General features: G+C 41.4%; 1 protein-coding gene across 1 annotated transcript in view; it reads left to right on the top strand.

Moving 5' to 3' along the window:
• The window catches only part of CPED1 (cadherin like and PC-esterase domain containing 1), a 275,534-nt gene that overhangs the window by 13,368 nt on the left and 242,887 nt on the right, over positions 1-19,279 (top strand). Inside the window, exon 2 of the mRNA XM_029918194.1 lies at positions 14,761-14,944. Coding sequence (XP_029774054.1) covers positions 14,761-14,944 — 184 coding nt within the window. The remainder of the gene's footprint in view (positions 1-14,760; positions 14,945-19,279) is intronic.

The following is a 19,279-nucleotide window of genomic DNA, read 5'->3' as shown; positions in this document are numbered from 1 at the left end:
AGGTACCGCCTATCGCCAGGGACGAGCGGCCCCGGCCTTTGGGTTACGACAATTGGCGCCTCAACGCGGGGCTCAGTAAAGTAACGCGACCCTGAGCGCGGGTTAGGACAGTAAGGCAATTATCCACTGGCTAAAGCTTAAAGCCTGCTTGACCGTTTGTGATTGGTTGTCCTTAGGTTTTGATTTCCTAACCTTGAGGGATTTATAGGCTTAGATTTTGGTTTGCCTTACATAGGCCACCACTGCATTACAGCCACTTAGCCTAACAGCTCCTGTGTTCAATTAATTTAACACATCCCAAAGGATAATGTCAGGAAAATATTCTCACTGTATTTAGCATCTCTGGAGGGAAAAGGATGCATATAAGTAATACAAATGTACTGGCAATACTTCTTTTTTCATTAAAAAGTTACAGTACAATGTGCTTGACAAATGTCAGGTTGTACAGTTAGGTTTCAGCATGCCACCAGGAGTCCAAAATTGCAGGGTCACAGTTGAGTTTCCTCTTGATGTTTCACTGTTTCTTTAACAAGCAATAGGAAGTATAATAGCATTCCGATAGTTTCAGCCCTAAGCCTAGTTCTTTCCTGGTGGAAAATCTAGCATTAATTTAGCCAAAGTGCACAAATGCTTCAGGAAAAATGCAACAGGAAATTAACTTTTCTGTAGCAGAGCGGGAACTGTCTGACCTTAGCGAAGTATCGAGGAGAAAGTCGGCTTTTCTACTAAGCGGGAGACCTTCCCTACTAGCCACACCCAGAGGGCAGAAGTGATTCCAAGTAGGTTTTCCCTCACTCCTCCCTTTATTAACTCTCTCTCTCTTTCTCTCGTAAACTGAAAATATTAATAACACATCTGAAGCTTCATACGCACAAGCAAAAACTTGTCCAAATATTTTAGTGCTACTTAAGCTGTTATATTTTTTAAATTTTTCATGTTTTATTTATTTTTGAGGGAGAGAAAGAGAGAAAGAGAGAGAGAGAGAGACAGCGTGAGCAGGGGAGGGCCAGAGAGAGAGGAAGACACAGAATCTGAAAACAGGCTCCAGGCTCTGAGCTAGCTGTCAGCACAGAGCCTGACATGGGGCTCGAATCCCCAAATTGCGAGATCATGACCTGAGTTAAAGTCAGCTGCTTAACCGACTGAGCCACCCAGATGCCCCTATTTAAGCTATTTTAAAAGCAGATAGATTTGGGGCAGAGGTGTTTTTGTTGTGGTGGTAGTTGTTTTGCTTTGTTTTGTTTTGTTTTGTGGAGGAGAAGATAAAGATGATGGAAAAGAAGGTAAACTGATTATTTTTCTTTTAAAGAAACAATGGTTCAAGCAATATTTTGTCTGCTTTACACAAACTTGTTTGCTGGAGAACAGATAAAATGCATTTGTGAGAATATATTCTATCAGAAATATAAACTTGAGGAAGCTAGAGCTGTCTCCTGTGTTTAACATAAAATGATGAAATTTCATTTTAGTAGTAGTTGTAGTAGTACTTAGAGAGAGCTTGAGTGGGAGAGAGGGAAAGAGAGAGAGAGAGAGAGAGAGAGAGAGAGAGAGAGCATTTCCATGGTCAGTGGGGAGCCCCACACAGGGCTCAATCTCATGACCCTGGGATCATGACTGGAGCCAAAATCAAGAGTGGATGCTCAACCAACTGAGCTACCCCAGCACCCCAAAATAAGGACAGTTTAAAACAAAGCCCCTTTTCTGTAATATAAATGAGAGGATGTCTCATCCTTTAATGATGTTCACAGGGTCCTCAGAACAATTCTTAGAAAAAACCCTGAAAAAGTAACCAAGAATTAACAATAAGGAACCTACTCCCTGTGAAGTCTAGCATTTAAACAAGACCTTCTAATCAATTATTAGCAGTTGGATCAGGGCAGGGATCAGGTTGAGACAGAGCCTGGCACGTAAGTTGAACAAATGGATCAATGGGATCTAGTATAATTCATGCCATGTGTCCAGTTTAGGGCTTCCTGTGGTGCTGGTGGTCCTTACATTTTTCTTTGTATTTTCAAATGGATTTTTAAACTCCGTCTCCCCAAACAACCCGTCTAGGTCTTCCTCAGTTTATAAGATGTCCTCAGTTTCCTGAAAAGACCAAAGCAATTTATCACATTAGAAGAGATGGTTTCCTCTTCAGGTCTGGCCAATGAGACCTTTTGCTGGACCCTTGAAGAATAAACTGGACATTTGGGAAGGGATCTCACTTTTCTAGCCAGTCACACAAGAAAGCCAAATGCTATTCTGCAACATAATCCATCCCCTAAGGGAAGAATTACAGAGTTTAGGGAGCTGAAAATTTGATAGCAGTATTAGATGATGACTTATTCCTTCCTCTGGAGATAGTGCTTATTTTGTGGTATTACTAGATATTATCATTTCCTGCCAATTTTTTTATTTTTAAAGCAAAAAGTTGGCCATCGAATACTTAAGCATTCTAGAGTGAGTATGCAATTTGGAAAAGCTCTAAGATAGATTTGCAGGGAATGTGTGAGATCGCGTTAGGATGTGTTGGCGTAATATTGTCGCGTGCGGCAGCACGAGCAGGACCGGGGTAGACTGGGTGGAGGCTTCTAGAGGGGAAGCGTGGTAAGGAGGGTTCCTAGAGCTCAGTCAGGCTGGGAACATGGTGCCCAGGGTAGTCCCTAAGAAGAGCTATGTTCGTACTGGCCAGTGAGCTGAAGGGATAAGATGAGGAGACCATGGAGCACCAACCACTCCAAGGGTGTTCTGAGTAAGCAAGAGTGCAGAATGAGCGCCAAGACGTAGATGTGTGTGAGGAGACTTGGTGTGTAAATTTGGTTTAAGGCAGGATGTTTTTTCATGCAGAGCATGGTGCCTGCGTATTTAACACACGTTCCTCCATTCATCCTAGCACTCTGTGCCCTGCCTGGATAGGAGGAGGCAGAGTTTCTCTGGGTTTGTGAAGTATAGGCCTCTGTCCCATGGCCTTTTATTCAACCAAGCACAGCAGCTGACTTCTACTGCCCTGGAAATGCAGGGGCACCTGCGTGGAGGATGTTGGTTTTCCCTCTGTGCAGTGCATGGGGACCCTGATTTCTGGATAGAGTCTGGATCAACTCGTTGCTCCGGGGTTGTGAGTACTGAGGGGCAAAGACAGGAGCCAGAGATCTATCTGTATGGGATTGACAATGTCAGACACTTATGTGAAGTGGGATTAGGAGCCTCTCTACCTCTCCTGGGGGTCTGACTGTGGTGACTGGGTAGGTAGTGGATGGAGAATCTTAATCCCCATCTCAGTGCCTAAATTCTACCCTTCCTTCTGGCAGATGTTTTTCTAAGGCTGGACTCTTTGTGCAGAATGGGTCATGTTCACTCTGGTGCTGAAAGAGATTTGCAGCTGGCCAGCACACATTTCATGGTGATGGCCACCGCAGAAGCCCGGGATCCCTGGGTGTGCGGTTTTGAAGTGCAGAGAGGACTGCGGGGCTGAGGAGGGCGGTGGAGATCATGAACTGCTGGTCGTGGGTGGTTAGCAGCTGGCCTTGTAGCAGAGAGCGGTGGGGAGAAGAGAATGAAGGTGGAAATGGAGAATGCAAAGAAGTAGCTCAGGATTTTCCTAGGTGAATGCTATAGAAGGTCCTAAGACTAGACAATGGTGACCATTAACTTCTAAGCCAAAAAGAGGGAATGTAATGTGCTAGAAGGCTTTTTATATCCCGTGTGAATTTATTTATAGAACATTATAATGAAGCATAAAATTAAATCATATTTAGTTACACAATTAACATACTGCTTAATTTCTAGCACTAAAAAATCGAAAAAGTATATCCGTTTTATATATATATCAGTAGCCTTTTTCTTTCATGATACATTTGCTCTAACACTAAATTTTTATGACACAGAAATATTAGAAATGACCAATTATGTTTAAGTGTGTTAATGTCTCTACTATATATATACTACCATATCCTATTCTGCTTGTAATTTGACAGAACACTATGAAATCACATGATTGAATTTTTTTAACATTTATTTGAGAGACAAAAGCATGAGCAGGGGAGGGGCATAGAGAGAGAAGGAGACACCGAATCTGAAACAGACTCCAGGCTCTGAGCGCTCAGCATAGAGCCGGATGCGGGGCTCAAACTCACAAACTGTGAAATTGTGACCTGAGCTGAAGTTGGATGCTTAACTGACTGAGCCACCCAAACGCCCCACACTACTGAAATTTTTAAGGTTTTTGTTTTGGAAACTTCATTACACAAGGAAGCCATAAGACTGATGCGGCTCTGATGTCATGGCAGCCTAAGCCTGGAAATGCCTCAAGGTTATGAAATCAAAATGCTAAGGGCAGCCAGTCATAAGAAAAAGCAAGCTGTAGCAAATCAAATAATTTCTGTTCTTTGCTTCCACACTTTCTCGGTCTAACCTTTTCCCCTGGCTCCTGGAGCAGTGTACTCCTAACCACTTTGGGTTTGGCGCTGCCCAGTGGGAATGGATTTTGCTCAAATGAATGGTTAAAATGCTACATATGCCTGTTTATTTTTTAACAATTTAAGTTATTTTAATTTGTCAAGAGGCTCTTTTTAAAAAAAATTTAATGTTGATTTGTTTTTGAGAGAGAGTGTGTGTGAGCAGGGGAGGGGGAGGGAGAGGGGAGACACAGAATCCAAAGCAGGCTCCAGGCTGTGAACTGTCAGCAAAGAGCCTGACATGGGGCTCACAACCACAAACTGTGAGATCATGACCTGAGCTGAAGTCGGATGCTTAACCGACTGAGCCACCCTGGCAACCATGTCAAGAAGCTATTTTATTGAATCACTTCTTTAAGAGATATTTAATATGCTTTACATTTATGAGGCGTTGTGTATGTTCAGCTGCTTTTATCCTCACCGAGTCTCCTTCAACCCTCCACTAGCATGAAAAGTAAGATGGAAGATTGGTACTCATTTGCAGATGAGGAAAGTAAAGTACATCAAGTAGAGTGTAAGTGGCATCAGCAGATAATGAATGGAAGGCGGGAAGTAGAGGGGAAACCCAGGATTTAGAAGGCCGCGGGGAGTTGCTGGCAAAGACTCAAACTAGATTCAGAGTCTCTGGCATCTGTAAAAATGTTTGGTAGATTGTGTGATGCTTAGGTATTGATATTGCCGTAATGACCCCAGTGTTCTTTCCTGTCTTTTACGTTGCTTTTGTAGGGACTTACTATTTTAAGACTGACTTGCTGAATTAACTCCTTGTTTGGGCACCAGGGGACAGAGACTTGCTATTATTTTAACATTTTTCAAAAGAACAAGGTCTCCCCTTGTTTTCTGCTTGGGGTTTCACAATTGTGGATTGTCAACTTTATATTTTCTTCATTACGATATCCTTCAGCTACTGAGGACACTGTGATAAGGGTCAGGGGGCTCAAGAATATTTACCCTAAACCCTGCAAACATGATCAGGGCATGAAGATGGGAGAACATGACTTCCTCCTTTTAAATTCTTTGTGCTTGTCAGACCCAGGGAAGCCTGGGAAGGGAGAAGAGTGTAGGGTCAAGAAAGCAGAAGGAAGGAGAAGAGACAAAGGAAGGACCCTCATGAGTGGTTTTATCTGATCCAAAATAGTGAGCAAAATCAAATGTGCCTAAAGGAAAAGCAACCTACATTCTCTCCTGAACTCATTTACAGCTTTATCTTACTCTTAAAGATCTCTCCAAGGCCTCGATCATCAGCACCATCTCCCAGCCACCCCTGGGGTTCTGTAATCTCAGCTGGGTCTTTGTTTTGTCTGTAAAGTCTCGGCAATCAGCACACTGAAGACCCACAGCTGTGCTTCGTGGGTGGCACCACAACCGAAGGGGAGCCTTGAATTAGTTGGAGAAAAAACCTCCAGAGGAAGCTGAAAGAGAGGCTTCCCATGACTTCCAAAACAGCTAGAGAAGAGAAAAAAACACCGGAGAAGCTGAGAAGGGAATAGAAGCTCCTCCACGTTGGTGGAAATGGCTGCTATGTCAGTGTGGTGGAGACTGCCAGCCAACCGCAGCTGCCAGACATGCAAGAGGGGACCTCGCAGCCGGGGACACCAGACGCAGGCTGGACGAGAAACCGCTGTTCTTGTATTCTTGGTTTCATTTTTAATTTCTCCCGTCTCCACGATCCCTGCCACGTATGAGGGTTAGCCGGGGACACGAGCCTGAAGCTGCGCATTGAACCTGAAGCCGGAAGAGCCCGGAAGCTGTCCTGTCACCTCCTCCTTCCTGGCCTCTGCCCGGCTCTCCACTTTCCCCCAGCTGCACCAGCTCTGTACTTGCGCCCCGATTAGAAAGGCGCAGCGTGGTTCCCCGAAGTGAGTGTGGAGACTGGGCCTGTAACGTACGGATGACGTGGGACTTCTCAGGGCCGCCCTTCAGATTTTTATTTATTTATTTACTTTTGAGAGACAGAGAGACAGAGCATGAATGGGGGAGGAGCAGAGAGAAAGGGAGTTACAGAATCCGAAGCAGGCTCCAGGCTCTGAGCTGTCAGCCCAGAGCCTGACCCGGGGCTCAAACCCACGGACTGCAAGATCATGACCTGAGCTGAAGTCGGACGCTTAACCAACTGAGCCACCCAGGTGCCCGTCGACCTTCAGATTTTATAGATGTGGTGGGATGCCTATACTGATAAGCAAAAATCATTATATGTCCCTTAAGTTTCAGTATTTCAGATGTTCCCAGGGGATTCGGGCAATATGATGTTTATCATTAACTATTTTCTAGCTGAGGATGGCCAGGTCAGGGCCTTTCCTGCCGTTCTCCCATTTTCCTCCTTTGTGCCCGCTTATCTTCTGGTATGTTAGGCTTCTAGCCTCCCTGTTTACTTCATACTTTCATGGCAAGTCCTTTCTTGGGGACTTTTCTTCCCACTTCTGGGTTTCATCCTCTGGACCTTACCTCTTAGTTACACACACACTGAGGCTTGATGTCCTTGCTCTTTCTATCCCAAACCAGGTTCCACAGTACAGGGCTTACCGCCTTTCCCCTTCCAGTGCACTTCCAGTGATGCTTTCTTGATGTGACTCGGTGCCTCCTTTAGGACAGGTGTCATGTCTCCCTCTCATAGCTTGATTGCCCAGGTCACTGAGCACTAACACTTTTAAAAAACTTTTCTGGAGTACCTGGGTGGCTCAGTAGGTAAAGCAATTGACTCTTGGTTTTGGCTCAGATCATGATCTTACGGTTCATGAGTTTGAGCCCCGCATCGGGCTCTATGCTAACAGCTAGGAGCCTGCTTATGATTTTCTCTCTCCCTCTCACTCTGCCCCTCCCCACTCGAGCTCTCTATGACAAAAATAAATAAACTTTACAAAACTCCACAACTTCTCTATATTATGGGAATGATGGCATAGTTCTTAGGAAATTGTATCATTTAGGAAGTAAATATCTGGCCTTCTGGAATTCTACCAGGATGCCCATCGATCCAGAAAACAAAATAAAACAAGAAAACACCCTCTCAGTTTTCCTCATTTGCTTCTTCCCTGCTATGGCTTTTACTCAAAGGAATCAGAATTCATTGAGGTTTTACCTAGGTAGAAAGATCAGCATAAAGTTACCAACTTTTAACTTCTCAACTAATCATTAGGTTTTGGTTTCCTATTAGCTACTTAAAAAGATAGTGCGTAATGATATATTACCTCCACTTTTATCCTTATGGCCAGTTATTTCTGTTACATATCTGGCTGTATTTACCATCCACAATAAGAAGCACCTATGGTACTGACCTTCCAGGACTTCCTGTTTTAATTTCTCTGCCCATCTTTTCTCTCCCTTTAAGAATTCTCCTTCTTCTCTCATTTTCTTCCACACACAACATAAATAAGTAACAGCATCTCAAGGAGCTCCTTGGGCATTCTGTACACTTTACCCAGGATCAGGGTTCTTTTCTCTGCACAAGCCTGCCTTGCACAGTTTCACTAATTGTTTATTGGTCCTTCCACAAAAAGTGAGCTCAGAGGCACTTGGGTGGCTCAGTCAGTTCAGTGCCTGATGTCAGGTCAGGTCATGATCTCACAGTTCATGAGTTTGAGGCCCACATCAGGCTAAGAGCTCACTTCAGATCCTCTGCTCTCCTCTCCCCCCACCCATGCCCCACTCACTCACACACTTTTCCTCTCTCTCTCTCAAAACAATAAATAAGTAAACACTTAAGAAACTTAAAAAAGTGAACTCAGTGAGGGATAGAGCTTTGTCAAGTTTCTTCAGTTACATTGTTCAGTACCTAGAACAGTGCCTATCATATAGAAGGTGTTTGAAAAATATTAAACGGGTAGGTGAATGAATGTGTGAGTGAATGAATAAACATTGAGAAAGAGCCAAGAGGGAAGAGATATTAAGGATCCAGGAGAAGGAGAAAAGATGGGTGAAGTTCTCAAGGATCTGAGGAAAGAAATTGGAAGGGGGTTTGTTGCCTGGAGGATGGGGGTTGTGGAATCTGGAGAATAAACAGAGCGGTTAGCCATGGATAAAGGGGGGACAGGCTTCTCCTGTGGAAGTCAGAGGAAAGAGGAAATGTTAGTTGTGCCATTGGCTATGGGTTTGCCAAAACAGAGGCTGTTTAATTATGTCATTGTGTTTCCTTCTTACTAGTGCTAATTTCTCTGTGAATGGGAGGCAGTTTTCTGTAGAAATAAGAAGGTAGCTGGAGATTTGGAAAATTAGTCACTGTGGAGAATGTGAGAGAGAATTGAGAAACGAAGCATAGCAGGATGGTCTGGGAACCCTGAAGACCGAACGGGTTTTGCCAACCAGACTGTGTGCCCTGGGCCCTTCTCCTCAGCGGCAACCCAGCCCCAGTGCAGGGCGGGCAGGCCGCTGGGATCTTTGGGTCTCAGAGTTTCCATAACACCCTAGTCCTCCCGACTTACCAGCATGTTGTAATTATTATAACTAGTTGTTTATGTCTGCTTTCCTTGATGGGCTGTCAGCTCTGTTGGGGCCGAGACTTGTGTGGCTTGTTAACTGCTGTGTCCCCAGCTCTTCTGTGCTTGAAATTTTGCCATGAATGTGACGCAAGTGCAGTGCAGTAAGGGGATAATTTCAAAGGCTGGGTAGGGAGTTGTTGGAGTTTTGGACCAGGGAACAGAGCTGCACAGAAAGAAGGTAAAAAAGAGGCTAGTAGAAAGTTGGCATGAGTGGGAAAGACTAGTGGTTGAAGAGCTGATATATTGAGAATAAATGAGATGGAAATACTTGAATGAGATCAGAGAATGGAATATAGAGGTGAGGGTATTTTGGGAATCATAAAGTTCAAGATTACGATGATTCGAGTGGCCATTGTAGTGAAGTGGAGGAGACAGGCATTAGCGATGAAGAAGTCATGGATATTTCATGGCTTGAGATGCAAATATCAAAGCTTCCACTGAGATGGGGGCGCCTGGGTGGCTCAGTTCGTTGAGTGTCTTGCTTCAGTTCAGGTCATGATTTCACCGTTCCAGAGTTCGAGCCCCACGTCGGGTTCTGTGCTGACAGCTCTGTGTCTCCCTCTCTGTCTCGGCCCCTTCCCTGTTTGTGTTCTGTCTCTCTCTTTAAAATGAATAAACATTAAGAAAAAAAATTTTTAAAAGCTTCCACTGAAATGTTTCTAGTAGGTATTTTCACCTGATAGTAAAATAATTAAAAGCCATGCATGTGTTTGCAAACAATAAACTCATTTTGCATTCATGCATTCATTCATTTGCTTATTCATTCATCCATTCCCTTTTACTAGAACCTGGTAATAAGCTGTTTGTACAATGACTAAAAGAAGACACATTTAGGCTTTCAGGAAACATGAAAATTTGTATGAAGGGCAGACATTAAACAAGTAATAATAAATTACTATAAATTGTAAAGAGTGACAAAGAGTGTCGAAGGGAAAGATAGATTGAGAGAGAAGCGATGGTGGGTTTTGAGAACAGCTATTTAAGGGGCGCCATTTTCTCAACGCTGTAGTGAGGATAGGACTTTTGTATATGAAAGCTTTATTGCTTTTGTTTCTCTATCACTGTTTAAAACTTACATAGAGGCACCGATGAGCAAACTTGCCTGGCATTGGAGGTTTTGGGGATAGTCAGTGGCCCCAAGGACAGTTTGGTAGTGCAGTTGGAAGGTGCTCAGTGTCAGGGAGAGGTCTGAGAATTGTGTATTTACTCCCTGATGGGCTTGAGATTCTGTTGAATCAGTTGTGAGATAAAGGCAGACTTAGGTAAAGTTCATTTATGGAAAGAATTTTCTCCTGAGACTCTGCCTGCATATCCGGGAAATGAGTGATTCCTAAAGTCTCCTGCAATTATAAATAATTCCTAAGTAGAAAATGTATAGGACCTGCAGCCAAGAAACGCAGTTTTAGCACTTGAATTCTCTAAACTAAGTATTAAATTTTACCAATGAGTTTAAAAAATCCCTATTTTATTCTTATAGTAGAAAAATTAAAACATAATTCACTATGATAGATTCTGTAATATTTCTAAAATGTCAAAGACCTTGACCAGCAAGGCAATTTTACTGTTAGTTATATATAACACACATCCAAGGTCTATATGATTTGTATTAGAGCATCAAAAGGTGTCATAAATACATGGCTACTTTAATAAATCTAGAAAAAAGATTTCTGTCATATGGAAAAAAAACAAGTTTTATTTTTCATCCTTCCTATATTTTAAAGAGCTGCATTTTTTTCCTTTGTGGCAAGTCAGGGTGAAGATTTTTTTAATACTATAAGTAACTGAGAAACATAGATTTTTTTACTGCAAATTCATTACTTTGCTCAAACATTTAATTCTATTTTTGTCATTCTTGCTCCTATTTGAAATTCTACTGAAATTAATTTCTTAATACAAATGTTCACCACTTTCTCTTCCCAATCTTCCATGATAGTACTTATAACCCAGACTTTTACATATTGAAGAAAAAGATTCATTCATTCAAAGAATATTTATTTTGTGCCCATTATGTGCCCAGTGGTATTCTTAGGCTGGGGAAACAAAAGTGAACAAAATAGACAAATATATGCTTTTATTTACCTCCTTTTATAGTGTGGGGAGACAGATTATAAACATAGTAAGTAAATAAATTGTATTTTTACATTAAAAGGTGATGAATCATGCAGGGAAAAACATACATCAAGATATATGGAAGTATATAGTTTATTGCAGAAATGGTTTTTATGACAGAGGCCAAACTATATTAATTGAAAAGCTTATAGAACTCTTAATGGAGGGGCGCCTGGGTTGCTCAGTTGGTTAAGTGTTTGGCTCTTGATTTAAGTTCGGGTCATGATCCCAGGGTTATGGGATCGAGCCCTGCATTGGGCTCTGCACTAAGTGTGGATTCTGTCTCTCTCTCCCTTTGCCACTCCTCTCTCTGCCCTCATTAAGAAAAGAAAGAATTCTTAGTGGAAAAGCAGAGTTAAAATATAATATTATTCAATTTTATTCATATATAATTAACATTGTTTATTGATGGGACACTGTGTTGACACCTTCAGATAGCAAATTCATTGAATTCTTCCTACAACTTCATGAAGTAGGATTTGTTATTTAAACTACACATATGAGAAAGCTCTGATGTAGAGAGACAAAACAACTGTCCCCAGTGGATGAAGCAAGGCAGAGTCTGAATTTAAATCCAGATTTCTGATCCCCACTCTTCTTCAATTCTTCCTCCACATTGCTGCATCTAACACTCCACGTCATTTATTACAGCACTCTGTCCTTTCCTTTATCTAAGGAGGTATAAAGGTTTCAGATGTTGAAGTCTTTCCAATAAATATCATAAGTGTTCAGTTTTTAAAATAACTTTTGCATAGTCTGGCAAAGTGATTTCCGAGGGACAGTCTTTCAGATCTTTCCAGAAGGGAGAGGGGGAAGTGACTTGGGAGCTCAGAGAGTTAACATCCAGTAACACTGATTCTTTCCTAAAGTCTTCTCAGAAGGCCTGTGAGTCTCAGGGTTAGTTGTGGTTGTGGTGGCTAGGTTAAATTCTTTCACTAATAATATGTCTTTAAAATTGTAGGAGTAATCAAGAGCTCTCATTTCCCAAAGTGCTGCTTTTGGCACTTGATAATCCTGCATTTGCTGGTGTGGTTGACATAATTGTTCACGTAGTTTTTATTTCGCATGGGCAGCGTGTGCACCTGTCATTGGACCAGCTAAAAGTGTTCTTGCCCCTTGGTATTGGGCCATTTTGCTGATCCAGTGTGTTATAAATATGACAAGGACAGGAGCAGGTTGTATTACAGGGTAATATAGCATAATTTGACTGACAAGCTCATTTCCTATTATTCTCTGTAGTCTGAGATGTGAGTGAAAATGTCAGTTTATGTTAGAAAGGTTATTATAAAATTTGGCCACTTATGCTTTATTTAAAATATGCTCCATGGAAGATATACTGAAGAGCCACATAGCTCTGGCTTAAACTGATCCTGGTCGGGGGGGGGGGGGGGGGTGTATCTTTCAAAATAATAATAACGTCAAGTTTGAAAATACACTCTCCTTCTGTGAAATCACTGCTCTACTTGAGCCAGCTGTAAGAGAGAGGAGCATCCTGTGATTACGAAAGAAGATAATGTGAGAAAGGAATTCTGGGCACTGTGTATTTTGCTTGAGTGACAATGATATATTTGGAAGCATCTGTCTTCCCCTTGCACCTAGATGCATGTCTGTTTATTTTGGCCTCCTGTGGGACACTGGTTCCTTCTAACTCCTGTGAACAAAGGCTCAACCTGTTTTCGGCTTCAAATACTCCTTCTAATAAGTTTACCATGACAAACAATAATATTGGCTGGTGAACCATGTCCCAATTGGCAGTTAAATTTTTGCGTTTAAATAGTTTTATTGTCAATATAACACAGTATCCTTTAACAAGGGAAAATATCTAATCAATCACGTTTGCCCAGAGTACCACGCAGGGGAGATGTGGATTAGCTAGTGTTCTGGTCCTTTCTATTAAATCCACCACACACGTATTCAAAGCCTATGTTACCATAGCAGAGCTCAGACTCAGAAACAGTTTTTCTCTTGTTTTTCATATTATTATTTAAAAAACACAAAGACAGTATTTCCTATATACCATGCACGGTTCTGAGCCATTCGTAAATATTAACCCTTTAGTCCTCACAGCGCCCTTAGGAGGAAGGTATTGTCCAAGGTCACACAAGCAGTGCTGGGGGAACCAGGTGATTCAAACCCAGCAGTCTCTCCGGAGTTTGTGTTATCTTGCACGTCACTGTGCTTTGTCAATCCATTTACAGAGGGTGATAAATCATATGCAGTGAAAAATAGGATATTGTTCCTGCCCTCGGAGAGTTTACAACCTAAATCTGTTTCTTCTTTCTTTCCATACATATCTTCATACATATCTTCATAGACCATGATGGCTCATTAATTTTGTAGGCATCTTCATTTTTTAAACATGTGCTGTGTGTACATGCATGCTGCCTGTTAATGAGCTCACATAAGGGAGAGATACACATTTCCTTTCCTAAGTGCCAAGAAAAGGGTGTATTTCAATGAAAACTTTCCAAAAGAGATGACGTTTGCTTCGGAGTTAGCTAGATGGACGAATGGAGAGAGATGAAGGGATTTTAGGTAGAAGACACAGGTATGTGTATGATGGAACAGAATCGGATCAGGAATGGAAATAATTAAGAGTGTGATATGACCAGAGAAGAAAGCCAGAGTGTGATATGACCAGAGAAGAAAGTTTGAATGGCCTTGTGTTCCCTGATGATGATTGGAATTAATTCTGTCAGTAATGGGAAATAATGAAGAACTTTAAGTGGTGAAAAGGCCTGGTCCATACGTTTCAGATCCATAAAGTGGACAGTCCTGTTCAGGGGTGCCACTAAAAGTACTTTGGATTCCCAATTTTGTTTTTTATCTCTTCTCCCTCATCTTCCTTCTACAATTCCTTTGTCTCCTCTTCTTCAGCCTCTCCCAGTTTTTGCTCAAACCCCTATCCAATCTCATCACTCCTTCTGGTCACAAAATAATGTCTACTTTATCAAGTTTTAATCTCAGGTTTTCAGGAAAATATCCAATGTCTGCAATTATACCTTATAATGAACTCAACTATAAGCATTCTTTCTACTTATCAATTGGAAAATTCCCTTTTGTTAATGGAATTTCAAACATCACCTTGGGAAAGAGGAATATTTGTTTGGAGGATCAATAAACTATGGAAGGAAGAACCAGAAATTATGATACTCCTCTTCTTGGGCAGAGACCTTGCCCACCACCCTGGGATGCATTCCAATTTCGCTGTGTTCTGATTGAGAGGAGAAGCCGCATTGTGTACCTCCAGAGGGTTTGGAGATTGCTTCTTGGCACTCCCTGTTCCTAACTGTGTCCCTCCAGCACAAAATCTACCCTCTCTGAGTCTGTTTCATCTCCCATGTTTACTTAAAAAGCACCATTAGTAGATAATGCAGCTGGGAGTATTTTATACAGGCACAATGCAGATGAAAGGCATTGCTATTAATTTATATTTTCAGCTACAGTTAAGCTCTGTATTTCTATGCAACAGTATTCTCACAGGACCTCTGTATTTTAATGGCCTAAAATTTTCATCTCTCTATATTAGAGAGAAAAATTCAGTTCACCTTCGGTTCTTGCCTATGAGGTCAATTTTGTCCTTGCCAGCCTTTCAGAGAATTTGTCTTTCATTTCCAGAAAATAACTTGAAGGGTGGCTTTCTGCATGGCCCATGATTTGCATTAACCATGTCCTTCAAGGAGAAGCGTGCTACTTTTTCCTCTTGAATTTTTATGCCTCCTTTCTTTCTTCTTCTTTTTTAGGTCGAGAAATCACTAATGACACACTTTGGGAGCCATGACAGAAGGGCCGTCCTCTACCGGCCTCCTTCCTACAGCAAAACGGAGTTTCGTCTCCTTCAGCAAGTTCTCACTCAGCATCGCTACTCATTCGTCATCGCTGAAGAAAGGCTCGGTGCTGGCCTTGAGCTGGGGCTGCTAGAAAAAGGTCAGAATAAGAAGTAAACACCATAGTGGCTTGACATATAATGGTAAACAAGTTCTAGAATGTGCTACATCTCCCCCTAAAGAAATTTATAAAAATATATTTTTACCCATGATCAACTTTCTTGCATCAAAGAAAACTTAGCTCCTTTTTTACTTCCTCTCAATTTTTCTTTAGCTCTATTTCTTTATTCCCTGAAATTACTTTGTTTTTATTTTTGTAGCATTTTGGAGTTGCATAGTTTATATTTAAATGCTACATAAAAAATGTTTATGTTTATGAGCCTGAATACATGTTCTGCCCAGCACCAAACTGCTCCATATTTTAAGAAAATTGCCACTTCATCTGACTGCAAGTAGAATGTGCTGGAAATTGTTTCGAGAAGCCAGCTTAAATGTGATTCACAGATTGGCTCTAAAATGGGGGAAAAGTATGGATATTTATCACAGACACTATTACTAGTCAAGTACTTTTATTTCTATCATTTGAAATGAGAAATAAAAGACAAGTTTTTAAACAAGGTATTTGAAAAGAAAGTTGAGTAGATGATGAGGGTCACAAAGGGCAATGACAATAACAGCTCATGGTTCCTGAGCAGCTAACCATGTGACAGATACACTTCACCTTGCTCGTTAAGGTGTGAACTTAAGCCAACGAATGAATGAGGTTGAGGGGACCTTTAGCCACAATAACCCTTCACAGGTTCACTTTTACCACACTGGCAGTAAAGCTACAGGCTACTTAGCTAGAAAAGCTTTTGAAGGAAAGGACCCCAAAGGATATGCTTGGGCAAAAGGAAAGGTCCTAAAAATGTGCAGAGTATGAGCCATGAGGACCGGTCTTCAGGAATGCCATTTTCTGGTCCCTGCCTCCTATGAGTAGTATGGAAGTCTAGAGCCCTGCACTTCTGGAAGCAAATGAGAAAAACAAAGGGAAGATAAAAGCTCTGGAATATCGATGAGTGCTGAAAACATCTCTTACAAGCTTCATTGCAGTTGGTTCTTGAGACATCCACAAATGATATTTGTCAGAAAACCATTTATCACTGTCAAGGAAAGATATAAAATGTACATCGTCCCTCTCATCCCAAAAAAACATTTTAGTTACTTTTTTTAAGGCTTATTTATTTGTTTTGAGAGAGAGAGAGCAAGCGAGCAGGGGAGGGGCAGAGAGAGAGAATCCCAAGCAGGCTCCACATTGTCAGCCTGGGATGGAACATGGGGCTCAAACTCAAGCACCTTGAAATCATGACCTGAGCCCATACCAAGAGTTGGATGCTTAACTGACTGAGCCACCCAGGCACTGCCCCCCCCACTCCTTCATAAAACATCATAGCCCATCACTGAACTAAGAGATTGAATATACAACCACCGCCTGTGCGCCAGGTGAAAACATCAGCCATGATGTTGTCTGAAATTCCTGTGTTCTGCAGCTCCCATGCTACTGTGCTGACAAAGTATGGGAACGACCTGGATTCTCTGCATTTCAGCTTCAATTCAGTTTCAATTTTCAATGTTATCCCATTACAATTGAGAAGGAATATGTCTGCTCTCCCCCTTAATGTCCTTGGGTCAGTTTTACAACAAAAGGGAGAATTACTTTGCAGCTTCCAAATATCAAGAAACTGCGAAAGGAGCCTGAAGGCAATAAAATCTGGCAGCCAAAGTCACTGGTAGGCCCAGGAGAAGGTAACGAGATGGTGTCACCAGACTGTGTCAGTGTGAATGCTGATTTGGCTCTCTTACTCCACATCCCTCCGCTTTTACCACATCCATTTCCTAATTCTATCTCAGTTTCTTCTTCTTGGTGTGCTATTATTCCTAGATAAGACCTCAATTTCATGAGTATGGAAAACTGATTTTAGGGTTTTCACTTGATTTTGTAGTTTTCACTGTGAGAGCAACATCAAATACCTGAAATACAAAAAGGTTCTGTGACCATGATTAACATTTCCTTGATTTTCTAACAGGAAAAAGAATCACTTTTTTTTTTATTGCAGCTTATTTTCCATGGCCACAAATTTAATCTGTAGATTATGTTTGAATTGGGGCACTCACTACAAATATATTTTCTAAAGATTTGATTCTTATAGAATTCATTTTTTCTCTATTCTCATATTCACCCCATGCTTATTTGCCTGTACGTGCAGCAGTAGAAAGTATAATGTTATGCCGGCTCATTTAAATGTCCTCTCTCCATGCCGAGCATCTTGGGGGGCTGGGGCAATTCAGCATGATCCGGAGACCTATCACACCCATCATTCACTTCATCATTGCAGTTTCTGCTCTTTGCTAACTGAAATTTGAAAGTATTACATCAAAAATAAATCAGGTACTATCACAAATGTTACTAAGCACCCAGGTGCAGATTTGACATATTTATAAAATACATTCTTGGTTGCAGGAAAATAAATATAAAATAAATTTTCCCTAGTCTTCCTATCCATTTTACCTGCCTTACTCTCCTTTTCTGATCTGACCCCAATCACTTCTGCTGACCTCTTTCTATACCATCCTTTGAAACACAGGTGGCCTCTCTCTAGCCTGGGGCTACGTTTTTACTTTTTTTTTTTAATGTTTATTTATTTTTGAGAGAGGGAGAGAGAGAAAATGAGAGAGAGAGAGAGAGAGAGAGAGAGGAGAGGGGCAGGGGAAGAGAGAGAGAGACAGACAGACAGACAGAATGTGAAGCGGGCTCCAGGATCTGAGCTGTCAGCCTAGAGGGCAACGTGGGGCTCGAACTCAGGAACCGTGAGATCATGACCTGAGCTGAAATTGGATGCTTAACCGACTGAGCCACCTAGGTGCTCCTGGGTTACTTTTTACTTTTTTACACCTTTAAGGCCAGAAGTGGAAAAAAATGAGGAAAAACAAAAGAGTCTTACCTAAGCAACATTCCGCTATTAAGTGTAAGCTGTTTTTGTAGAGTAACGTTTGGGTTATATATTTTATTCAGTTTCCTTACTACTTAGGAAACATTTATTGAAAAGAAAAGTAAGCAGTCTTAGGTTCTAAGTTAGATGTGGACATTATGTTTTTTCCTGGTTAATTCCATTCTAGTGACATAACAGACGTTGGTGGCTCATCAGGAAAGACAGGCCCTGGATATGGGACTTTAAGCAAGTTAGGTTCTGTGAGCTTTAGTTCTCTTATCTGTTAAAGGCAATAACGATATTACTTCATGATAGTATGTGGTGAGAATTGAATCACGTTGTCCTCCCCATCAGAGTTCTAGGAGGAGACAGAGTAAAGCCAAGCCAATATTTTTTTGATTCAATAGTCTGGGAGTGGGACCCAGAAATTTATATGTTAAAAACAGACATAGGGAATTCTGATATATAGCCCTTTGGGGCACGCCATCCTAAGGGGTATACCCTTGGTTCAAAAAATAATGATCTTTAGAGTTAGTTTTGAGAACAAAAGTCTGCTTGCTATAATGCCATTGTACTACTTAGGTTTTAACTATGGCCCCCCTGGACGGCTTAGTCGGTTAAGCGTCTGACTTTGGCTCGGGTCATAATCTCGTGGTTTAGGAGCTTGAGTCCCACATCCAGCTCTGTGCTGACAGCTCAAAGCCTGGAGCCTACTTCGGATTCCGTGTGTGTCTCTCTCTCTGCCCTCTCCCACTCGTGCTTGGCCTCTCTCTCAAAAATAAATAAAAACATTAAAAAATTTTTAAGTTTTAACTATATAGGTCTTTACAAACATTTCATCTTTAAGCTGATTTTGAAAACAGTAAGAGGACACTTATCTTTACAGGTTTAAGCCTACAAAACTTAGCAGCACGTAAGACATACTTTAGGTCCTTCAGTCTCTTGCTTTGGAAAAATGTATCTTATGTCCCTGTATTTATAAGAGCATATAATTCTCTAAAGGAAAAGATAGAAGCACCAACCAATTATTCCCCTTCCTAGGATCTAGGTACTATTTAGTAAACCAGTGCTTTAGTACATGGGATAGAATAGTAGCCTGAAAGAAAGTAAATGTTTTCCAAAAGTTCTTAACCCATTCCCATTGTAATGTCCAAGACGTATGTGGTCCATGAGACTCTGACTCAGTAGTTTGTACCATTGGATCAGATTTATTTCAGTATACTTGAAGAGTAGTGCATAGTTAGCAGTTTTCTGTTCACTTCTGAATATACCTCACACTTCTAAATTAGATATATTATATAGTCCACATGCAAAACAAATGCCAACTGCTGTCAAAGCTGTGGAATTGGTTACTCTTACGGTTTCAAATTGCTCTGGTTTTTGTAACTTGGGTGTTTTACATGGAATGCTTTTCTGAACAAATACAGAAAGTGGAAGACCACATTGATTTTCTTGCTAGGGGTTGG

The sequence above is a fragment of the Suricata suricatta genome, chromosome 2, assembly GCF_006229205.1.
Source record: "Suricata suricatta isolate VVHF042 chromosome 2, meerkat_22Aug2017_6uvM2_HiC, whole genome shotgun sequence".
NCBI lineage: Eukaryota > Metazoa > Chordata > Mammalia > Carnivora > Herpestidae > Suricata > Suricata suricatta.
The sequence above is the reverse complement of the archived record's forward strand: the minus strand, read 5'-3'. Positions and strand labels throughout refer to the sequence as shown.